Source organism: Taudactylus pleione, unplaced genomic scaffold, assembly GCF_031769625.1.
Source record: "Taudactylus pleione unplaced genomic scaffold, aTauple2 ptg000184l, whole genome shotgun sequence".
Taxonomy (NCBI): Eukaryota; Metazoa; Chordata; class Amphibia; order Anura; family Myobatrachidae; genus Taudactylus; species Taudactylus pleione.
This window is the reverse complement of record NW_028284586.1, coordinates 2,467,406-2,485,179: the sequence shown is the minus strand read 5'-3', so window position 1 is coordinate 2,485,179 and position 17,774 is coordinate 2,467,406. Positions and strand designations below refer to the sequence as shown.

The window sequence follows — 17,774 nt, the reverse complement described above, 5'->3', positions numbered from 1 at the left end:
TTCCCGACAGGTACCTATTTTTGTATTTACCAACCTAACCCCCCCCACTAACCCCACTTAGGGGTGCCTAACCCTAACACCCCCCCAAGTGCCAACCCCCCCTGTGAGTGCCTAAAACTAACCCCCCTTCCCCGCAGCCTAAACCTATGTCTCCCGGGGGGTGCCTAACCCCCCCTTCCCCTAGCCTAACCCTCCCGGGGGGTGCCTAACCCTAAGTCCCCCCCGGGAGCCCCTAAGCTAACCCCACCCCGGTGCCCGACTTACGTTCGATCGGAATGCCGGGCATCGGGCTCCCGGCGTAGGTAAAATGACAGGCGTCAGGATTTCGACACCTGTCATTATTATTATTATCCTTTATTTATATGGCGCCACAAAGGTTCCGCAGCGCCTTACACAGTACATAAATGAGCACACAAGAAAAACAGTTAATAGTAATACAAAACAATGCAGGACAAGGACAAGGTTATAAACTCAGCTGCAAAACACAAACAGCAGGACATGAGCAACCAGGTGTTAGGTGCCGTTGTGGGGAGTTAGGAGTTAATGATACTATAAGTAGGGGGAGGAGAAGCACATGAGGGACGAGGGCCCTGCTCGTGAGAGCTTACATTCTAAAGGGGAAGGGCAGACAGACAGGGGCGACACAGGTGTCATTAGACCCTTGCCGGGATTAGACAGTCGGGTTGCCGACGGTTGGCATCACGACTGCATACCCCATTGCACCTAGTGCTGTAATGTCACTGTGGGTTGTCTTTTCCCTACTTGAAATCATTTTGAAAAGATACAAAGCTAGACAACTATTACTGAAATTCACAGACACTCCCACAAAAGTTACTTCTGGGGGTCACAAAAAAAAAGGCAAATTGTTTGAGTAAGTGTTACAGTAGCTTTATTGCAGATATTATTTCAAATGCAATTACCAACTGCCTCACAAACAATGAACAACTACACAAACTAAACTGCAGCAAATCCCCCGATGGAATGACTTCAAGCCTTTTAAATGGTCAGAGGTGAACTCTGGTCTGAGGAGTCCAGCTGTTGAAATGTACTCACCTGCTCTTATACAAGCAACATTGAACAGCCACCATTCTGGCAACCGGGGCAGGATCACGATAACTCTGTCCCCTGGTTTCAAGTCACAAGCATCAGAAAGTATGTTAGCCACTTTCCTGGAGTGGAACCCAAGCTCATCAAAGCTCCATTTGATCTCTTTTCCTTGACCATCTATCCACCATAAAGCAGGGTTGGAACTTCTGCTGCCATCCTGGGAAAAGAACATAGTAATTATTAACCTTCATACAGCACCAATATAGTCCACATTTATTTATTTATATATATATATATATATATATATATATATATAGCTATGTATAAGAACTGTGGGCCTGATTCAGAGTCGCCCATAAGCGGCCGCTCGTTCGCTCCGAGCGATGTTCGCACATATGCGTATGGGTCGTAATGCGTATGCGCCAACCAGTCATTGTGTTCGGAAATCGTGCGCTCGTAAAACAGCGAGGGGTTGCTAATTTGAGTGACAGAATGAGGCGTTTGTGTGTGGTAACAGGGGAAGGTGCTTGAAAACGGGGGAGTGGAGATCCGAACGCAGGTGTGCCAAACGGTCAAAACGGGTGTTTAATGGGTGTGCATAATTAACAAAGCAGTGTCATTAACCACGTCACTTCGTTGTCTTTTAGCCTGAACTGCTCGCAGTGATTGCGGGAAGTAAAACCTACCACAAGCACTGCGAGCAGTTCAGATGCCTTTCGATGTACTCGATTAATCTAATAAATAGCGGAGATGACGTATGATGCGAACGGCCAAGGGGCATCTTTACAAAATAGCGAGCGCATGTTTCGGACGCTCGCTCAGACATAGAGGCGTCCACAGACCGCAAAGAGCGAGCGCTCAATTTAAATATCCGGCCCCTTTTTCTGAACAAGCGTCCGCAAATAGCGTCCGGCTCTGAATGAGGTCCTGTATTCAAACACATAAGACCCTTCTCTTCAAAGCTTATAGTGTAATTTGCGTACTACAGACAATTCAGAATTTCATTAACATAGCAGTATATCTTTAGACGGGATGTAGGTACATCACCTACCATCTGCATGCCAGCTGATAAAATTCCAGCACCGAAATCCCGACATGAGTGGAAATGCCCATCGGCATACCGATCGTAAGTATTGCAGGCACCCTTGGCTATTAGTTGCGGGGAGGGGGGGGGTTGGGGATTGGGGTTAGGTTTAGGCATCCTGGGGTTTAGGCTGCAAGAGGGGGGAGGTTAGAGTTAGGCACCACTGGGGGGGATTAGGTTTAGGCACTAACCGAGAGGGTTTGGGTGCGGGGTAGGGAGGGTTAGGGTGCAGAAGAGAAGGGATAGGCTTAGAGGGTGAAGGGGGTTCGGGTTAGTATACTTACATGTCCCCTGTTGGGATTGTCAGCATCGGGATGCCGCTGTCGTCTTTTGACAGCCGGCATCCCGAATGCCGGGCTCCCATACCCAACCCTTTAGACCATGAGAGAGAAAAAGGGCAGCAGGGAGAAACCCACCAGAACCTGAGAAAGTGTAACCTCCATGTTATTACACTGAATTAAGCCAATGGCCCCACTGGTAGAGGCTGCAGGATTTCTTGCTACATTCAGGGCTGGTAATTGTCAATGGATGCCAGTGATTTGCATACCTATGTCACGGCTACCTCTGGCTTCTACACCAGTTGTCCTGGAATCCCTGACAGGATCCTCTTCTAACCTGAGCCACATATTATTGTTTATCAGGTCCATTACTTTCCAGTTTGCTATTATTGTCATACAAATCTGTTATTCAGGAATCACTGCCATACCACTATTGGCCTTTGCTATGGGAGATCGCCCCTGAAACATACTCAAGGTTTATAGTACACCAGGGTCACTTGATACTAAGCAGCTGTAACTGTGCTGTTCCTTGAAGCAGAAGAGAAGCTGCTGCCTAGCAATTAGCAATGGAGCCCGGAGAGCTGACTGGCACCAGCACCCACTGACTAGCAACAGACCTGAGTATTGCGACGCCCGCCAGAATTAATGAACCTCCCGCATGACACACCCAATGACCCCTCTCTTGCAGGGATCAACCTTTATTACTAGCATATCTCCATTAGTGACTTAACCATAGGATATGGTAAAGCTTTTTACTTACTATTGTGTGAAGACAGGACTCAGCTTATGCGATAGGGCAGGAGTGGGCAATAAGCGGCCCTCCAGCTGTTTTAGAACTACACATCCCAGCATGCCTTGCCACAGTTTTGCTATTTGGCCATGCTAAAACTCTTGCAGGGCATGCTGGGATGTGTAGTTCATCAGCAGCTGGAGGGGCGCATATTGCCCACCCCTACGATAGGGTGATTCCGAAGATAACAGTCTCTGCTCAATATTCCTAAAGTCTACAATCCTGCTGTATAAGCTCTAATTAAGAGATGGATTTTCACAAAGTACTTATTGTTTTGAAGCCTGTTGGAGAGTGTGACCATGCGTGGTAGGAGATTGCACAAATAGCTAGCGGTGGGAGTGCAAGGTGGTTACCAGAGATGAGATGAGGAGCTGGTCAGCAGTAGATGTAAGATTTTGAGAGAGATTATTGAGAGATGTGAGCAGTGGCGTAACTAGGGTATTTGGAGCCCAGGGCAAATTTTAAAATGGAGCCCCCCCCCTGTATGCGCGCGCTGAAATGGATGTGGCCACAAGGGACAGGGTCACTTAAAAATGGGGCGTGTCAACAGGACACATATACCCCTTTCTCGTCACTCTTAACATTCCTTTCCATATGCACCTTAACACCTGTAGTGCTCCTTATACAGTGCCCCCAGTAGTGGTCCCTCTTATGCAGGTCCACAGTAGTGCACCTTGTACAGTACCCCCAGTATCCAATGTCCCCAGTAGTGGTCCCCCTTATGAAGGCCCCCAATTGTGCCCCTTATACAGTGCTCCCAGTAGTAATCCCCTTTATGCAGCCCCCAGTAGTGGACCCCACTATCCAGTGCGCCTTGTATAGTGGTGCTCCTTATTTAGTGCCCCCAGTGCAGTGTCTCTTGTGCCTCCAGTAGTAAGCCCCTTATATAGTGCCTCCAGTAGCAGTGCCTCCAGTAGTGGTCCCCCTATGCAGTGCCCTTTATATAGTGCCCCCAGTAGTAGTCCCCCCCTATGCAATGCCCTTTATATAGTGCCCCCAGTAGTAGTCCCCCCCTATGGAGTGCCCTATATATAGTGCCCCCAGTAGTAGTCCTCCCCTATGCAGTGCCCTTTATATAGTGCCCCCAGTGGTAGTCTCCCCAGTAGTGGTCCCGGATGGAGTGCCCCCAGTAGAGGTCCCCCTGATTACTGCCCCGAGTAGTAGTCCCCCCGATTTGACTGCCCCCAGTAGTAGTCCCCCCGATCACTGCCCCCAGTAGTAGTCCCCCCGATTACTGCCCCCAGTAGTAGTCCTCCCGATTACTGTCCCCAGTAGTAGTCCCCCCGATTAGTGCCCCCAGTTGAGGTCCCCCCAGTGGTGCCTCCAGTAGTAGTTCCCCCAATTAGTGCCCCCAGTAGAGGTTCTCCCCCAGTGGTGCCCCCAGTAGAAGTCCCCCCGATTACTGCCCCCTGTAGTAGTCCCCCGATTACTGCCCCCAGTAGTAGTCCCCCGATTACTGCCCTCAGTAGTAGTCCCCCCGATTACTGCCCCCAGTAGAGGTCCCCCCAGTGGTGCCTCCAGTAGTAGTCCCCCCAATTAGTGCCCCCAGTAGAGGTTCCCCCCAGTGGTGCCCCCTGTAGTAGTCCCCCCGATTACTGCCCCCTGTAGTAGTCCCCCCGATTACTGCCTCCAGTAGTAGTCCCCCCGATTACTGCCCCCAGTAGTAGTCCCCCGATTACTGCCCCCAGTAGTAGTCTCCCCGATTAGTGCCCCCAGTAGAGGTGCCCCCCCCCAAATACACAGCAATAAAATAAAACTTACTTGCATCCACATTTGTGCTCCGACTCCCACTTCCATCGCTGCTGTCCGCACGTCAGCCCTCCCGGGCTGGCGCGCTCTGCATTATGGGAGAGACGTCATGATGTCTCCCATTACCCACTGCAAGAGCCTGAAGGCAGAGCTCATGAGTGATCTCCAGCCCGGCTCTTGCAGTGGGCGCTGCAGTAGTCAATGAGAGTCTGTCTGACTCTCATTGGCACCTGTTTAACACACACATCGCCGCCACACTGGCGGCGATGTGTGTGTTAGAATGCACAGCCTGAGCCTGCCTCCCACCCTCCGCCTGGCGCTAATGGGCAAGCACTCAGGGGGAGGGAAGGGGCTCGGCTGTGCAACACAGGACCGGCACTGGGAAGCCTAGCGCCGGTCCTGTGTAAATGTGTAGCGCTGACCGCACTCACTGCGGTCGGCACTACACTGGGTAACAAAGACGGGCCGGCGGCGCCCCCTCCCGCTACCGGTCCCACAGCGCCCAGGGCACGTGCCCCCGCTCGCCCTGCCCTAGTTTGTTTATGAGAGCTCTGAAGGTAAGGGTGAGGAATCTGATAGGATTATGCAGTACATGGGGAGCCAGTGATTTACAAAGTCGAGGGTGGAGCATCAGCCTTGTAGCTGCATTTTTTTATGGATTGAATTGCGGAAAGATGTTGGTGGGGAATGCCATATAGGAGGAGGTTGCAGTAGTCAAGGTGGGGTATACTGTAATTATAGAGTTTTGTGGCCAGATTCTGAGTCAGACCCAATGCCGATATTCGCGCAAATGATCAATGTTTTTCAGCTACTTCTAAGCAGATAAAAAGTCGCACATTGCATACGGCCCACAGAATTGCAGTAGAGATTGAGATGCACAGTATCAGAAATGTAATGGGTGTTCATTGGCAGTAACTGAGAGGTGTCTATTCAGACGCACAGGGGACAACACACTCTTTTCTGGGAACGCAGGCCGTCCCCACTCCGCGAATGCCTCTGCCTGTCAATCAGGCAGAGGCACAAGGGGGCCTGCATGCAATCTCGCAGGACCCGTTCTGCGCATGGCTAGAATGGGTCCTGCACATGTGCAGATTCCCGAGAATCGGGAATCTGTGACTATCCAAAAGTGCATCCTGTACTGACACAGGCCCAAAGTTGGTTACATTAGATAAGTACATAAAATTAAGGTCATAACTTTAAGTAAACATCATAAAAAATTACCTTCTCAGCAGCAGACCACTTGTCTAAGATGTCACTTGCAAAATTGAAATATTCTGGCACTTCAGGTTTGTAATTTTGTTTAATGTTCTCATAATCTGAAAAATTGTGCAGGGTAAAGCACTGTTGGTGCTGGCTGATTAATCTGGAACATACTCTTGAGGTATAATGGGTGGTGAATCCTTTGACTTTAAGAAGAATTTTCATAGTGGACAGATTGTGTGCCTATACAAAAACAAATCGGAAATGTAAAAAAAAGGGTTAAGGAAAAAAAATATAACTTTTTTATCAAAGCTGCAAAAGCAATGTATCATCATACACAAAAGTTATGGTGCGTACACACGGTACGATTCTAATGAATGATAACGATTAACGAAAAATCGTTCATATCGTTCATTTTTATGCAGCGAACGACTAATGATGCGTGTTTCCGAATGGACGATAACGATATCTATGGTCGCCCGTACATGCAGGACAACTTGGACGATTTCAACATGATTTGCATGTTAAGAGCTGACTTCACTGAAATATCTATTATAGATATCTATCAGTGTGTACACCCAAAATCGTTTGCCCCACAGGTGTGTCTCAGCTTCTTGCCTTCTCCAAACTTGCACCCTTTTAAAAGTCGCACTCTACTACATTTCCCCCAATAGCTGCAAAGCACTGAACACATTAACATGAAAATGCATAAAATGGATCATGGAGCAAGATTTATAATGCACCAGCTAATAACTTAAAGCTTCATTTTTACTATATGGGGCTAAATGTAACAGAGCGCGAGACGTTGCTGCAGCGGGAATACATGCAAGTATGCCCGTATTTTTAAAGCAGCAAGCATGTTAAAGGCTAAACCAGCTTGCAATAAACAAAGGAATAATAAAGTGACACATGGCAAATAAACCTAAATAGAAATTTGCTTTATATTCTTATTTATATACACACATACATGAGTAACAGATACAGGAGGAACATATCAGAACTAATCAAATATGAAATAAAGATTTCTTTTTTCTTATGCACATCAGTTTTTTTAGTCAGCCAAATGTAGTCATGTCTTTATTTTTTATAGCAAAATTGTTATTTCTTTTGCCTATATGGTATTTTATAAACAATAATTTATTGGGTTTTTTGCAACAATGTCAAAACAAATATTTAAAAGTAAAACAGCAGTAAGAAATGTGTATACATAAAGACAGGTGGTATGGAAGAATATAAGGGGAGGGGGAGTCAGTGGCGTAACTAGGGTATTTGGAGCCCAGGGCAAATTTGAAAAGGGAGCCCCCCCTCAACATCCCGATATGTGCGCGCGGAAAAAAAATGGGTGTGGTCACTTAAAAATGGGGCGTGTCAACATGACACACCCCTTTATTTTCACGCTGAACACTCCTATCCATATGCACCTTAACCAGTAATACCCCTTATACAGTACCCCCAGTAAGCAGTTGTGGTCCCTCTTATGCAGGCCCATAGTAGTGCCCCTTATACAGTATCCCCAGTAGTGGTCCCCCTTATACAGCCCCCAATTAGTTCCCCTTACTCAGTGCCCCCAGTAGTGGTCCCCCCAAATGCAGTGCCCTATGTAGTGTTCCCCCTTATGCAGTGCCCCCAGTAGCAGTCCCGACAATGCAGTGCACCCAGTAGTGGTATCCCCTTATGCAGTGCCCTTTATATAGTGCCCCCAGTAGTAGTCCCCCCCTATGCAGTGCCCTTTATATAGTGCCCCCAGCAGTAGTCCCCCCCTCCATGCAGTTATCCCAGTAGTGGTCCCCCTTATGCAGGCACCCAGTAGTGATCCCCCCTATCTAGTGCCCCCTGTAGTGGTCCCCGCAGTGCCCCTAGCAGTAAGCCCCTTATATGGTGCCCCCAGCAGTAGTCCTCCCCCCCTCCCATGCAGTGCCCCCAGTAGTGGTCCCCCTGATGCAGGCCCCCAGTAATGCCCCCCCCTATCCAGTGGTCCCTGTAGTGGTCCTTCCTGTTATTGCCCCCAGTTGTGGTCCCCCCAGTGCAGTGCCCCTAGTAGTAGGCCCCTTTTATAATGCCCCCAGTAGTAGTTCTCCCCCCAAGTAGTGGTCCCCATTTGAGGTTCCCCCTCCCGATTAAGTGTCCCCTGTAATAGCCCCCCCCCAGTAGAGGTCCTCCCAATAATGGTGCCCCCAGGAGAGGTCCTCCCAATAATGGTGCCCCCAGTAGTAGCCACCCCCCCATTGTGCCCCCACCCCAGTAGAGGACCCCTCAGTAGTAGCCACCCCCCTCCCCCGTTGTGCCCCCAGTAGTGCTGACAGGTTTTTAAAAAAATATATATATAAAAACATACCTGAATCCACGCTGCTGCTCCGGACCGCGACACCGCTCCTGCCGCCGCCCGCCAGTCCTCCCGGGCTGGTGCGCTCAGCATAATGGGAGAGACGTCATGATGTCATGACGTCTGTCCCATTACCCACTGCAGGAGCCGGACGGAAGTCCGGCTCTTGCAGTGGGTGCTGCAGCAGTCAATGAGAGTCTATCTGACTCTCATTGGCTACTGTTTAACACATGCATCGCCACCAGTGCTGGCAGCGATGCGTGTGTTATGCACAGCCTGAGCCCGCCTCCTGGCGCTATTGGGCAAGCGCTCAGGGGGAGGGAACGGGCTCAGGTGTGCAGCACAGGACCGGCGCCGGAAGCCTAGCGCTGGTCCTGTGTAAATGTGTAGCGCTGACCGCACTCACTGCGGTCGGCGCTACACTGGTGGCTAACTAGGGCGGGCCGGACCGGGGCGCCGCCGGTCCCACGGCGCCCAGGGCATGCACCCTGCTCGCCCTGCCCTAGTTACGCCACTGCGGGGAGTGAAGGATCAAAGGTGCCAATATCAAAGGGGTTAACGAGGAAAGGGAAGAGTGAGACATGAGTCTACAGTGTACATAAAGCAGAACAATATCATATTAATAAACAACGGGAATCTGACATGTATGTCACACAACAACTGAGGAAAATTTAGAAGGATACATACGGTATGTCTGTGTTTACAGTGTCGACATGCATGTTGACAGAGAGCATGATTCATTACCAATTGCGATTGCGCATGCAAACGGCTGATTGCTACGTTCTACGCATACATCGCACTGCACGTGCGCGAAGACTCCACTGTGAACGGGACTGCGATTGCAGTGACTACGCAGACCCATCGCAGAGTGATAGGCAGGAAGCACCATTTGGGGGTAGTGATGGGGAGGGTCGAATTAATGCAGGCATGTCAGTGCGTTTGAACGCCGTTCAAGGGTGTGCATCAATTAGCCATTGCAATGCCATACGCAGCTTGGGCTTTCACTGCGTGCGACGAGGTAAGCAATTCCTGAGTATGGTCAGGCCTTGTGCAAGTGTGCGTGAGGCTGCGATGGTACTCGATGTTACCAATGGTTTTGCAGACTTGCTAGTTATTACAGATGTGTGTAAGGTCAGTTGGGGGTCCTTATGTTAGGCTGCGCATGGCATTGCGATTGCAATCATTAGCATATCTTCGCAGTGAGACTGCGTGCGTAATCGCTATTGCAATAGCGATCCTTACTGAATCAAGCCCAGAGTACATGTTGACATGTACGATGTTGAGTTGTAACATGTCAACATTGTCATAATGTCAACATGTTCACAATAAGCATAAGAATGTGAAACCTCTGAGACAAAAGCACTGGATGTAGTTTTTTATGAGCTTGATTTTAGGTTGGCTTACATGGTACTTGTACTTTTTATGGGGGGGTTTTACGAGCTTGGTTTACTACAAAAGTAATTTTTTTAGATGTATAAAGCAGATCATGTCGTTCTCCTATCAGGGCCACGGCAACTGATAGGCCAAAGTGACGCAATATGGAAATGTAATGCTGCAAGGCGCTGTACGTGGGCATCTCAGTGTTATAAAAATCATCTGACTCAGACCCATGTTCTCCTGGATCAGAGGAGCATTCAGTGATTTAGTGTTAGTTCTGTACTTGGCCAGCACCAGAAGTGCACATCACATGTCTTAGTAAAATCATCTATGGGCATCTGAACAGAGTGAAGAATAAAGTTGTTTGGCTTACACATCATTATGTTATATGCAGCATAAATGGAATTACATATGTATGTGTGTAGATACAGAGGAACTACCCTATATGCCCTAAACACCTTCTCCTGACACTTTTCAGGTTTTTCCACATTTTTTTCCCCAATTTGAAGTAAATAATGTATATACAGTACTTATTGTATACTTCCTTACTATGCCCATTTACACTTGTCATTTATAATGGACAGTACTTATTGTATACTTCCTTACTATGCCCATTTACACTTATCATTTATAATTGACTGTACTTATTGTATACTTCCTTACTATGCCCGTTTACACTTGTCATTTATAAAGTACAGTACTTATTGTATACTTGCTTACTATGCCCATTTACACTTATCATTTATAATTGACTGTACTTATTGTATACTTGTTTACCATGCCCGTTTACACTTGTCATTTATAATGGACTGTACTTATTGTATACTTCCTTACTATGCCCATTTACACTTGTCATTTATAATGGACAGTACTTATTGTATACTTCCTTACTATGCCCATTTACACTTGTCATTTATAATGGACAGTACTTATTGTATACTTCCTTACTATGCCCATTTACACTTGTCATTTATAATGGACAGTACTTATTGTATACTTGCTTACTATGCCCATTTACACTTATCATTTATAATTGACTACTTATTGTATACTTGTTTACCATGCCCGTTTACACTTGTCATTTATAATGGACAGTACTTATTGTATACTTCCTTACTATGCCCATTTACCCTTATCATTTATAATTGACTGTACTTATTGTATACCTTTTTACTATGCCCGTTTACACTTGTAATTTATAATGGACAGTACTTATTGTATACTTGCTTACTATGCCCATTTACACTTATCATTTATAATGGACAGTACTTATTGTATACTTCCTTACTATGCCCATTTACACTTGTCATTTATAATGGACAGTACTTATTGTATACTTCCTTACTATGCCCATTTACACTTGTCATTTATAATGGACAGTACTTATTGTATACTTCCTTACTATGCCCATTTACACTTGTCATTTATAATGGACAGTACTTATTGTATACTTCCTTACTATGCCCATTTACCCTTATCATTTATAATTGACTGTACTTATTGTATACCTTTTTACTATGCCCGTTTACACTTGTAATTTATAATGGACAGTACTTATTGTATACTTGCTTACTATGCCCATTTACACTTATCATTTATAATGGACAGTACTTATTGTATACTTCCTTACTATGCCCATTTACACTTGTCATTTATAATGGACAGTACTTATTGTATACTTGCTTACTATGCCCATTTACACTTATCATTTATAATTGATTGTACTTATTGTATACTTGTTTACCATGCCCGTTTACACTTGTCATTTATAATGGACTGTACTTATTGTATACTTCCTTACTATGCCCATTTACACTTTTCATTTATAATGGATAGTACTTATTGTATACTTGTTTACCATGCCCGTTTACACTTGTCATTTATAATGGACAGTACTTATTGTATACTTGCTTACTATGCCCGTTTACACTTATCATTTATAATTGACTGTACTTATTGTATACTTCCTTACTATGCCCATTTACACTTATCATTTATAATTGACTGTACTTATTGTATACTTGTTTACCATGCCCGTTTACACTTGTCATTTATAATGGACTGTACTTATTGTATACTTCCTTACTATGCCCATTTACACTTGTCATTTATAATGGACAGTACTTATTGTATACTTCCTTACTATGCCCATTTACACTTATCATTTATAATTGACTGTACTTATTGTATACCTTTTTACTATGCCCGTTTACACTTGTCATTTATAATGGACAGTACTTATTGTATACTTGCTTACTATGCCCATTTACACTTATCATTTATAATTGACGGTACTTATTGTATACTTGTTTACCATGCCCGTTTACACTTGTCATTTATAATGGACTGTACTTATTGTATACTTCCTTACTATGCCCATTTACACTTGTCATTTATAATGGACTGTACTTATTGTATACTTCCTTACTATGCCCATTTACACTTGTCATTTATAATGGACAGTACTTATTGTATACTTCCTTACTATGCCCATTTACACTTATCTTTTATAATTGACTGTACTTATTGTATACTTGTTTACCATGCCCGTTTACACTTGTCATTTAAAATGGACAGTACTTATTGTATACTTGCTTACTATGCCCATTTACACTTATCATTTATAATTGACTGTACTTATTGTATACTTCCTTACTATGCCCATTTGCACTTATCATTTATAATTGACTGTACTTATTGTATACTTCCTTACTATGCCCGTTTACACTTGTCATTTATAATGGACAGTACTTATTGTATACTTGCTTACTATGCCCATTTACACTTATCATTTATAATTGACTGTACTTATTGTATACTTGTTTACCATGCCCGTTTACACTTGTCATTTATAATGGACTGTACTTATTGTATACTTGTTTACAATGCCCGTTTACACTTATCATTTATAATTGACTGTACTTATTGTATACTTCCTTACTATGCCCATTTACACTTGTCATTTATAATGGACAGTACTTATTGTATACTTGCTTACTATGCCCATTTACACTTATCATTTATAATTGACTGTACTTATTGTATACTTCCTTACTATGCCCGTTTACACTTGTCATTTATAATGGACAGTACTTATTGTATACTTGCTTACTATGCCCATTTACACTTATCATTTATAATTGACTGTACTTATTGTATACTTGTTTACCATGCCCGTTTACACTTGTCATTTATAATGGACTGTACTTATTGTATACTTCCTTACTATGCCCATTTACACTTGTCATTTATAATGGACAGTACTTATTGTATACTTCCTTACTATGCCCATTTACACTTATCATTTATAATTGACTGTACTTATTGTATACTTGTTTACCATGCCCGTTTACACTTGTCATTTAAAATGGACAGTACTTATTGTATACTTGCTTACTATGCCCGTTTATACTTATCATTTATAATTGACTGTACTTATTGTATACTTCCTTACTATGCCCATTTACACTTGTCATTTATAATGGACAGTACTTATTGTATACTTGCTTACTATGCCCATTTACACTTATCATTTATAATTGATTGTACTTATTGTATACTTGTTTACAATGCCCGTTTACACTTGTCATTTATAATGGACAGTACTTATTGTATACTTGCTTACCATCCCCACTTACACTTGTAAGCTCCTAGGAGCAGGGTCCTCCTCCCCACTGTCTCACAGCCCTCTTCTCTAGCACTTCTATGACAGCCTTCACCTTCCCAGCTGTATTGTGTATGGAGAATTGTGTTGCTAATTGATACTTGTGCTCGGTTTATAAGTTGGTTATTGTATTGTAATGTAATGTTCTGTGTACCCTTTACTGTATGTACGGCACTGCGGATCTCTTGTGGTGCTCTATAAATAAAATGTAATAATAATAATGGACAGTACTTTAATTATTATTATTTACTAATTGCAGAGGTCATTTACATAGCATAAAATGGCAGAAACATAAGTGTGTGCAGACTTTTGCTAAAGTGCAGGGTTAGGGCAATATGAAAGCATTTATGGAGTAGAAGAAACTTGTGCAGGCCATGGGGCGCAGTTGGGTGGAGTGAGGGGTACCCTGCTATGTATGAAACGGGCACACTGATGCACCTACTTTTGTGGGCTGTGCTTAAAAAATCATTTTGTTGAGCAAGATCATTGAAAAGAGAAAGGAGTGTGATACCAGCATTTTTAGGGGCATTTCTTTCTGTGCAGAGGGGCAAATGTCCATTTCCGCCCCAAAACAGGATTTAAATCGTGCACAAGCTCATAGCTGGCTTTGGGCATCATCTTTTATGAAATGGGACACATTTTATACCTTTAATAAAAATCATCACACACGCACAAAGTTCCCCATCTCTATATATATATATATATATATATATATATATATATATATATATTGTGATAGGATCACTGGTAAAGAGGTCTGTGGCAGGTACATTTGTCCCAGATTCCTGTCTTTTGTGTTTTAAACCCCCAGGAGAAAGTCTGCAGTGTAGCAGGCTTGAGTTTCGGCTTTTTGAAAAGCCGGTTTGGGACCTGGGGGTTGTGGGTGAGAGGAGAGGGAGGGCTCCATCCACGGCCACTCCAGGTTTTGGTTCTCGCAGCCTGGTAACGGGCTTGTTAGTTTTCCACCTGAGAGAGGCCAATATAAGTCTAGTGTGTTTAGGGCTGATTGTCTCACCTGGGAGAGCAGGCAGGGAGTTTGCTCAGAGACACTTGAAAAACCTATTTGTGAGTACTGTGCTGTGCTTTGTTGCTGGCGAGGGCATTAGGCCCTGCCAGGTTCTGGTAGTGAGGGAACTACCTGTGAAGTTAGTGCCCCGACAGGGCTAGGATTTATATTTATGTTTTCTTTATATTTCTGTCATTGTACAATAAAGACTGGCGCAGACCAGCTTGTACTTGCATCCAGACTGGTGTGCTGCTTCCCTGCTGCTGTGTGTGTGTGTAAGGAAGGAGTCCTCTACCCAGGAGAGGGACCCCCTAACCTAACTGTGTCACAATATGGTGGAGAATGCGGGCAACCACATACACTGAACTTGCAGCAAGAGGAAAACTTTCCATTTAAAAATTAAAGGGACAGACGCCCAATTTGTGAGAGTGGAAATAACACTGTGTCCTTGGAGTCCCATAGAGGAGGCATCAGCCAATGCTCAGAGAGGCAAGGTTCAGCTTCCAATCTACACCCCAGGACAAAATGGAGGAAATGATTAAGGCCTTGCTCCAAGCTACAGCAGCTCAGCAGGAATCTACCAGAGCTCAGCAGGAGACGAACAAACTTCAGCAGGAATCTACCTGGGCTCAGCAGGAATCCACCAGGGTGCAACTGTTGGCCTTGGAGACAGCCCAGAGGCAACAACAGGTCGCCATCGAGGAAACCCACCAGGCCTTAGTGGAAAACAGCCAGGCCATAAGAGAGGTGGTACAGCACCTGGTCGCCCGGCCCAGAGATGTTAATACTGGTCCTCCCACCACCACTCACTCCGTACGAGCCAGTCACTTCCTCCAAAAGATGACTTTGGGTGATGATGTGGAGGCCTATCTCGCCGCATTTGAAAGAACGGCCGAAAGGGAGAGTTGGCCCAAGGAGCAGTGGGCAAGTCTGGTGGCACCTTTTTTGTCTGGGGAGCCACAAAAAGCATATTTCGACTTATGCCTGGCTAATGCCAAGGACTATAAAAAACTAAAACAGGAGATCCTAACTCGCTTGGGAGTCACCAACTTTGTTCGTGCCCAACGGGTCCACCGCTGGGAGTTCTATAGGGACAAGCCTCCACGTTCACAGATGCATGACCTCGTCCATCTGTCCTCAAAATGGCTACAGCCCGAGACGCTGATGGGACCACAGATCGTGGAAAGGGTCGTGATGGACCGGTACCTGCGATCATTACCTGTGACTCTGCGCAAGTGGGTGAGCCATGCAGACCCTAAGTCCGCGGACCAGTTGGTCAAGCTGGTGGAGAGGTACGTGGCAGCTGAGAAGCTGATGAGTATGCCCCACCGAGCCCCGATGGCGCACCGGCGAACTCCCAGAGACACTGGTAAGACTGTTCCAGGGGAGAAGGGTGCTGGGCGGTGGAATGTACCTAAGACTGAGGGTGTAGAACCTGGAGACAGGCCTGCCAGGCCGGGAAGGTTCTTGCCCCGTAAACGACTAGACATTAATATGACTCAGTGTTTCCGATGTGGTGGCTTCGGCCATATTGCCGCTAATTGTGCACTTACAACTGAACCTATGCAATGTGATACTGCTCATGTCTACCGCAGGGGGTCTTTCTTTGCACAGATAGCCTGTACGGCTGACCGGCAGGCTGAGACTGATAAGCACATGTGTGTACTCACTGTAGATGGCAACCGAGTAGAGGCACTGTTAGACTCTGGTAGCTTGGTGACACTTATAAAAGCTGAGCTGGTGAACCCCTTGAGGCATACAGGGAAAACTGTTGGTGTGACCTGCATACATGGGGATACTCGATATTATGTTACAGCCGAGGTGAACATCGAGACACCATGTGGCTCTGCTATAGTTTCTGTGGGTTTGGTGCATGGTCTGGTGTACGATGCAATATTGGGGAGAGACTTTGCTCACTTCTGGAAGTTGTGGGAAAGCCGTTTTGTTCCAGAGGTGAACAACCCCGATCCATTTGAGAAGGTTGTCGATGTAGTGGAGGAGGGAGTTTCTTCTGAGTCAGAGTTATTCCCTTTTTCTACTATGGTTGGCGAACTAGAGAATGCGGAACGTGACGGTGGCCCGCTAACTGATGTGCCTCCCATTGAGGTGGGAAGTGTTGTTGGGCCAGTTGATCGTCTGCCTGATTTAGAGGTCAGAAGAGAGGTCTTTGCCGTGGAGCAGTTGAATGACCCTACTTTGTTAAAAGCCAGGGAGAATGTAAAAGTAGTTGATGGTAAACCCGTAGACCCTGATAGTCCTTTGTCCTATCCCCACATGGCAATGTGTCAGGATTTGTTATATCAGGTAACTAAGAAGGGGGAAGATGTTGTGGAACAACTAATAGTTCCCAAAGCCTACAGAAGAACAGTGTTGGATCTGGCCCATGGTCATATAACGGCAGGCCATCTAGGGGTAGAGAAAACCACTGAGCGAATAATGCAGAGGTTTTTCTGGCCCGGGCTTCATAAAGAGGTATCTGACTTTTGCGCATCCTGCCCTGAGTGTCAGTATCATGCTCCCAGGCCACATTTTAAGGGTCCACTAGTTCCATTGCCTATCATAGAGGTGCCGTTTGAAAGAATAGCGATGGATTTGGTTGGACCCTTAATGAAGTCTGCCAGGGGACACCAGTATATTCTGGTCATAATGGATTACGCTACCAGGTACCCAGAAGCGATCCCGTTGCGCAATACGTCAACCAAGACCATTGCCAGAGAGCTAGTTCATGTCTTTAGCAGGCTGGGTATACCTAAGGAGATACTAACTGACCAGGGTACACCGTTTATGTCCAAAGTCATGAAAGAGTTATGCCGCCTGTTCAAAATCGAACAGTTAAGAACTTAGGTTTATCACCCCCAAACCGATGGGCTGGTCGAGAGGTTTAACAAGACGTTAAAACACATGCTTAGGAAAGTGGTCGACAAGGATGGTAGGGATTGGGACTACTTATTGCCGTATTTATTGTTGGCCATAAGAGAAGTTCCCCAGTCCTCCACTGGGTTTTCACCCTTCGACTTGTTGTATGGGAGACACCCAAGGGGGTTACTAGACATTGCCAAAGAGACATGGGAGGGGCAGTCTAGTCCTTACAAAACGGTGATTGAGTATGTTTCTCAAATGCAGGAGAGAATTGCTGCGGTAGTGCCGATAGTGAGAGAGCACCTGGAACAGGCTCAACAGGCACAGCAGAGGGTATACAACCGCAATGCTCGGTTATGCAGCTTTGCTCCTGGGGACACAGTGTTAGTATTGGTTC

General features: G+C 45.5%; 1 protein-coding gene across 2 annotated transcripts in view; it reads right to left on the bottom strand.

The window, feature by feature from the left end:
- The window catches only part of LOC148519693 (acyl-coenzyme A synthetase ACSM3, mitochondrial-like), a 64,040-nt gene that overhangs the window by 24,855 nt on the left and 21,411 nt on the right, over positions 1 to 17,774 (bottom strand). For both annotated transcript variants that reach the window (XM_088476155.1, XM_088476154.1), the window contains exons 2-3: positions 6,170 to 6,391; positions 1,054 to 1,264 (exon numbers count right to left, since the gene is read on the bottom strand). In XM_088476155.1, the coding sequence (XP_088332281.1) occupies positions 1,054 to 1,264; positions 6,170 to 6,373 (415 nt within the window). In that variant the 5' untranslated portion in view covers positions 6,374 to 6,391. The remainder of the gene's footprint in view (positions 1 to 1,053; positions 1,265 to 6,169; positions 6,392 to 17,774) is intronic.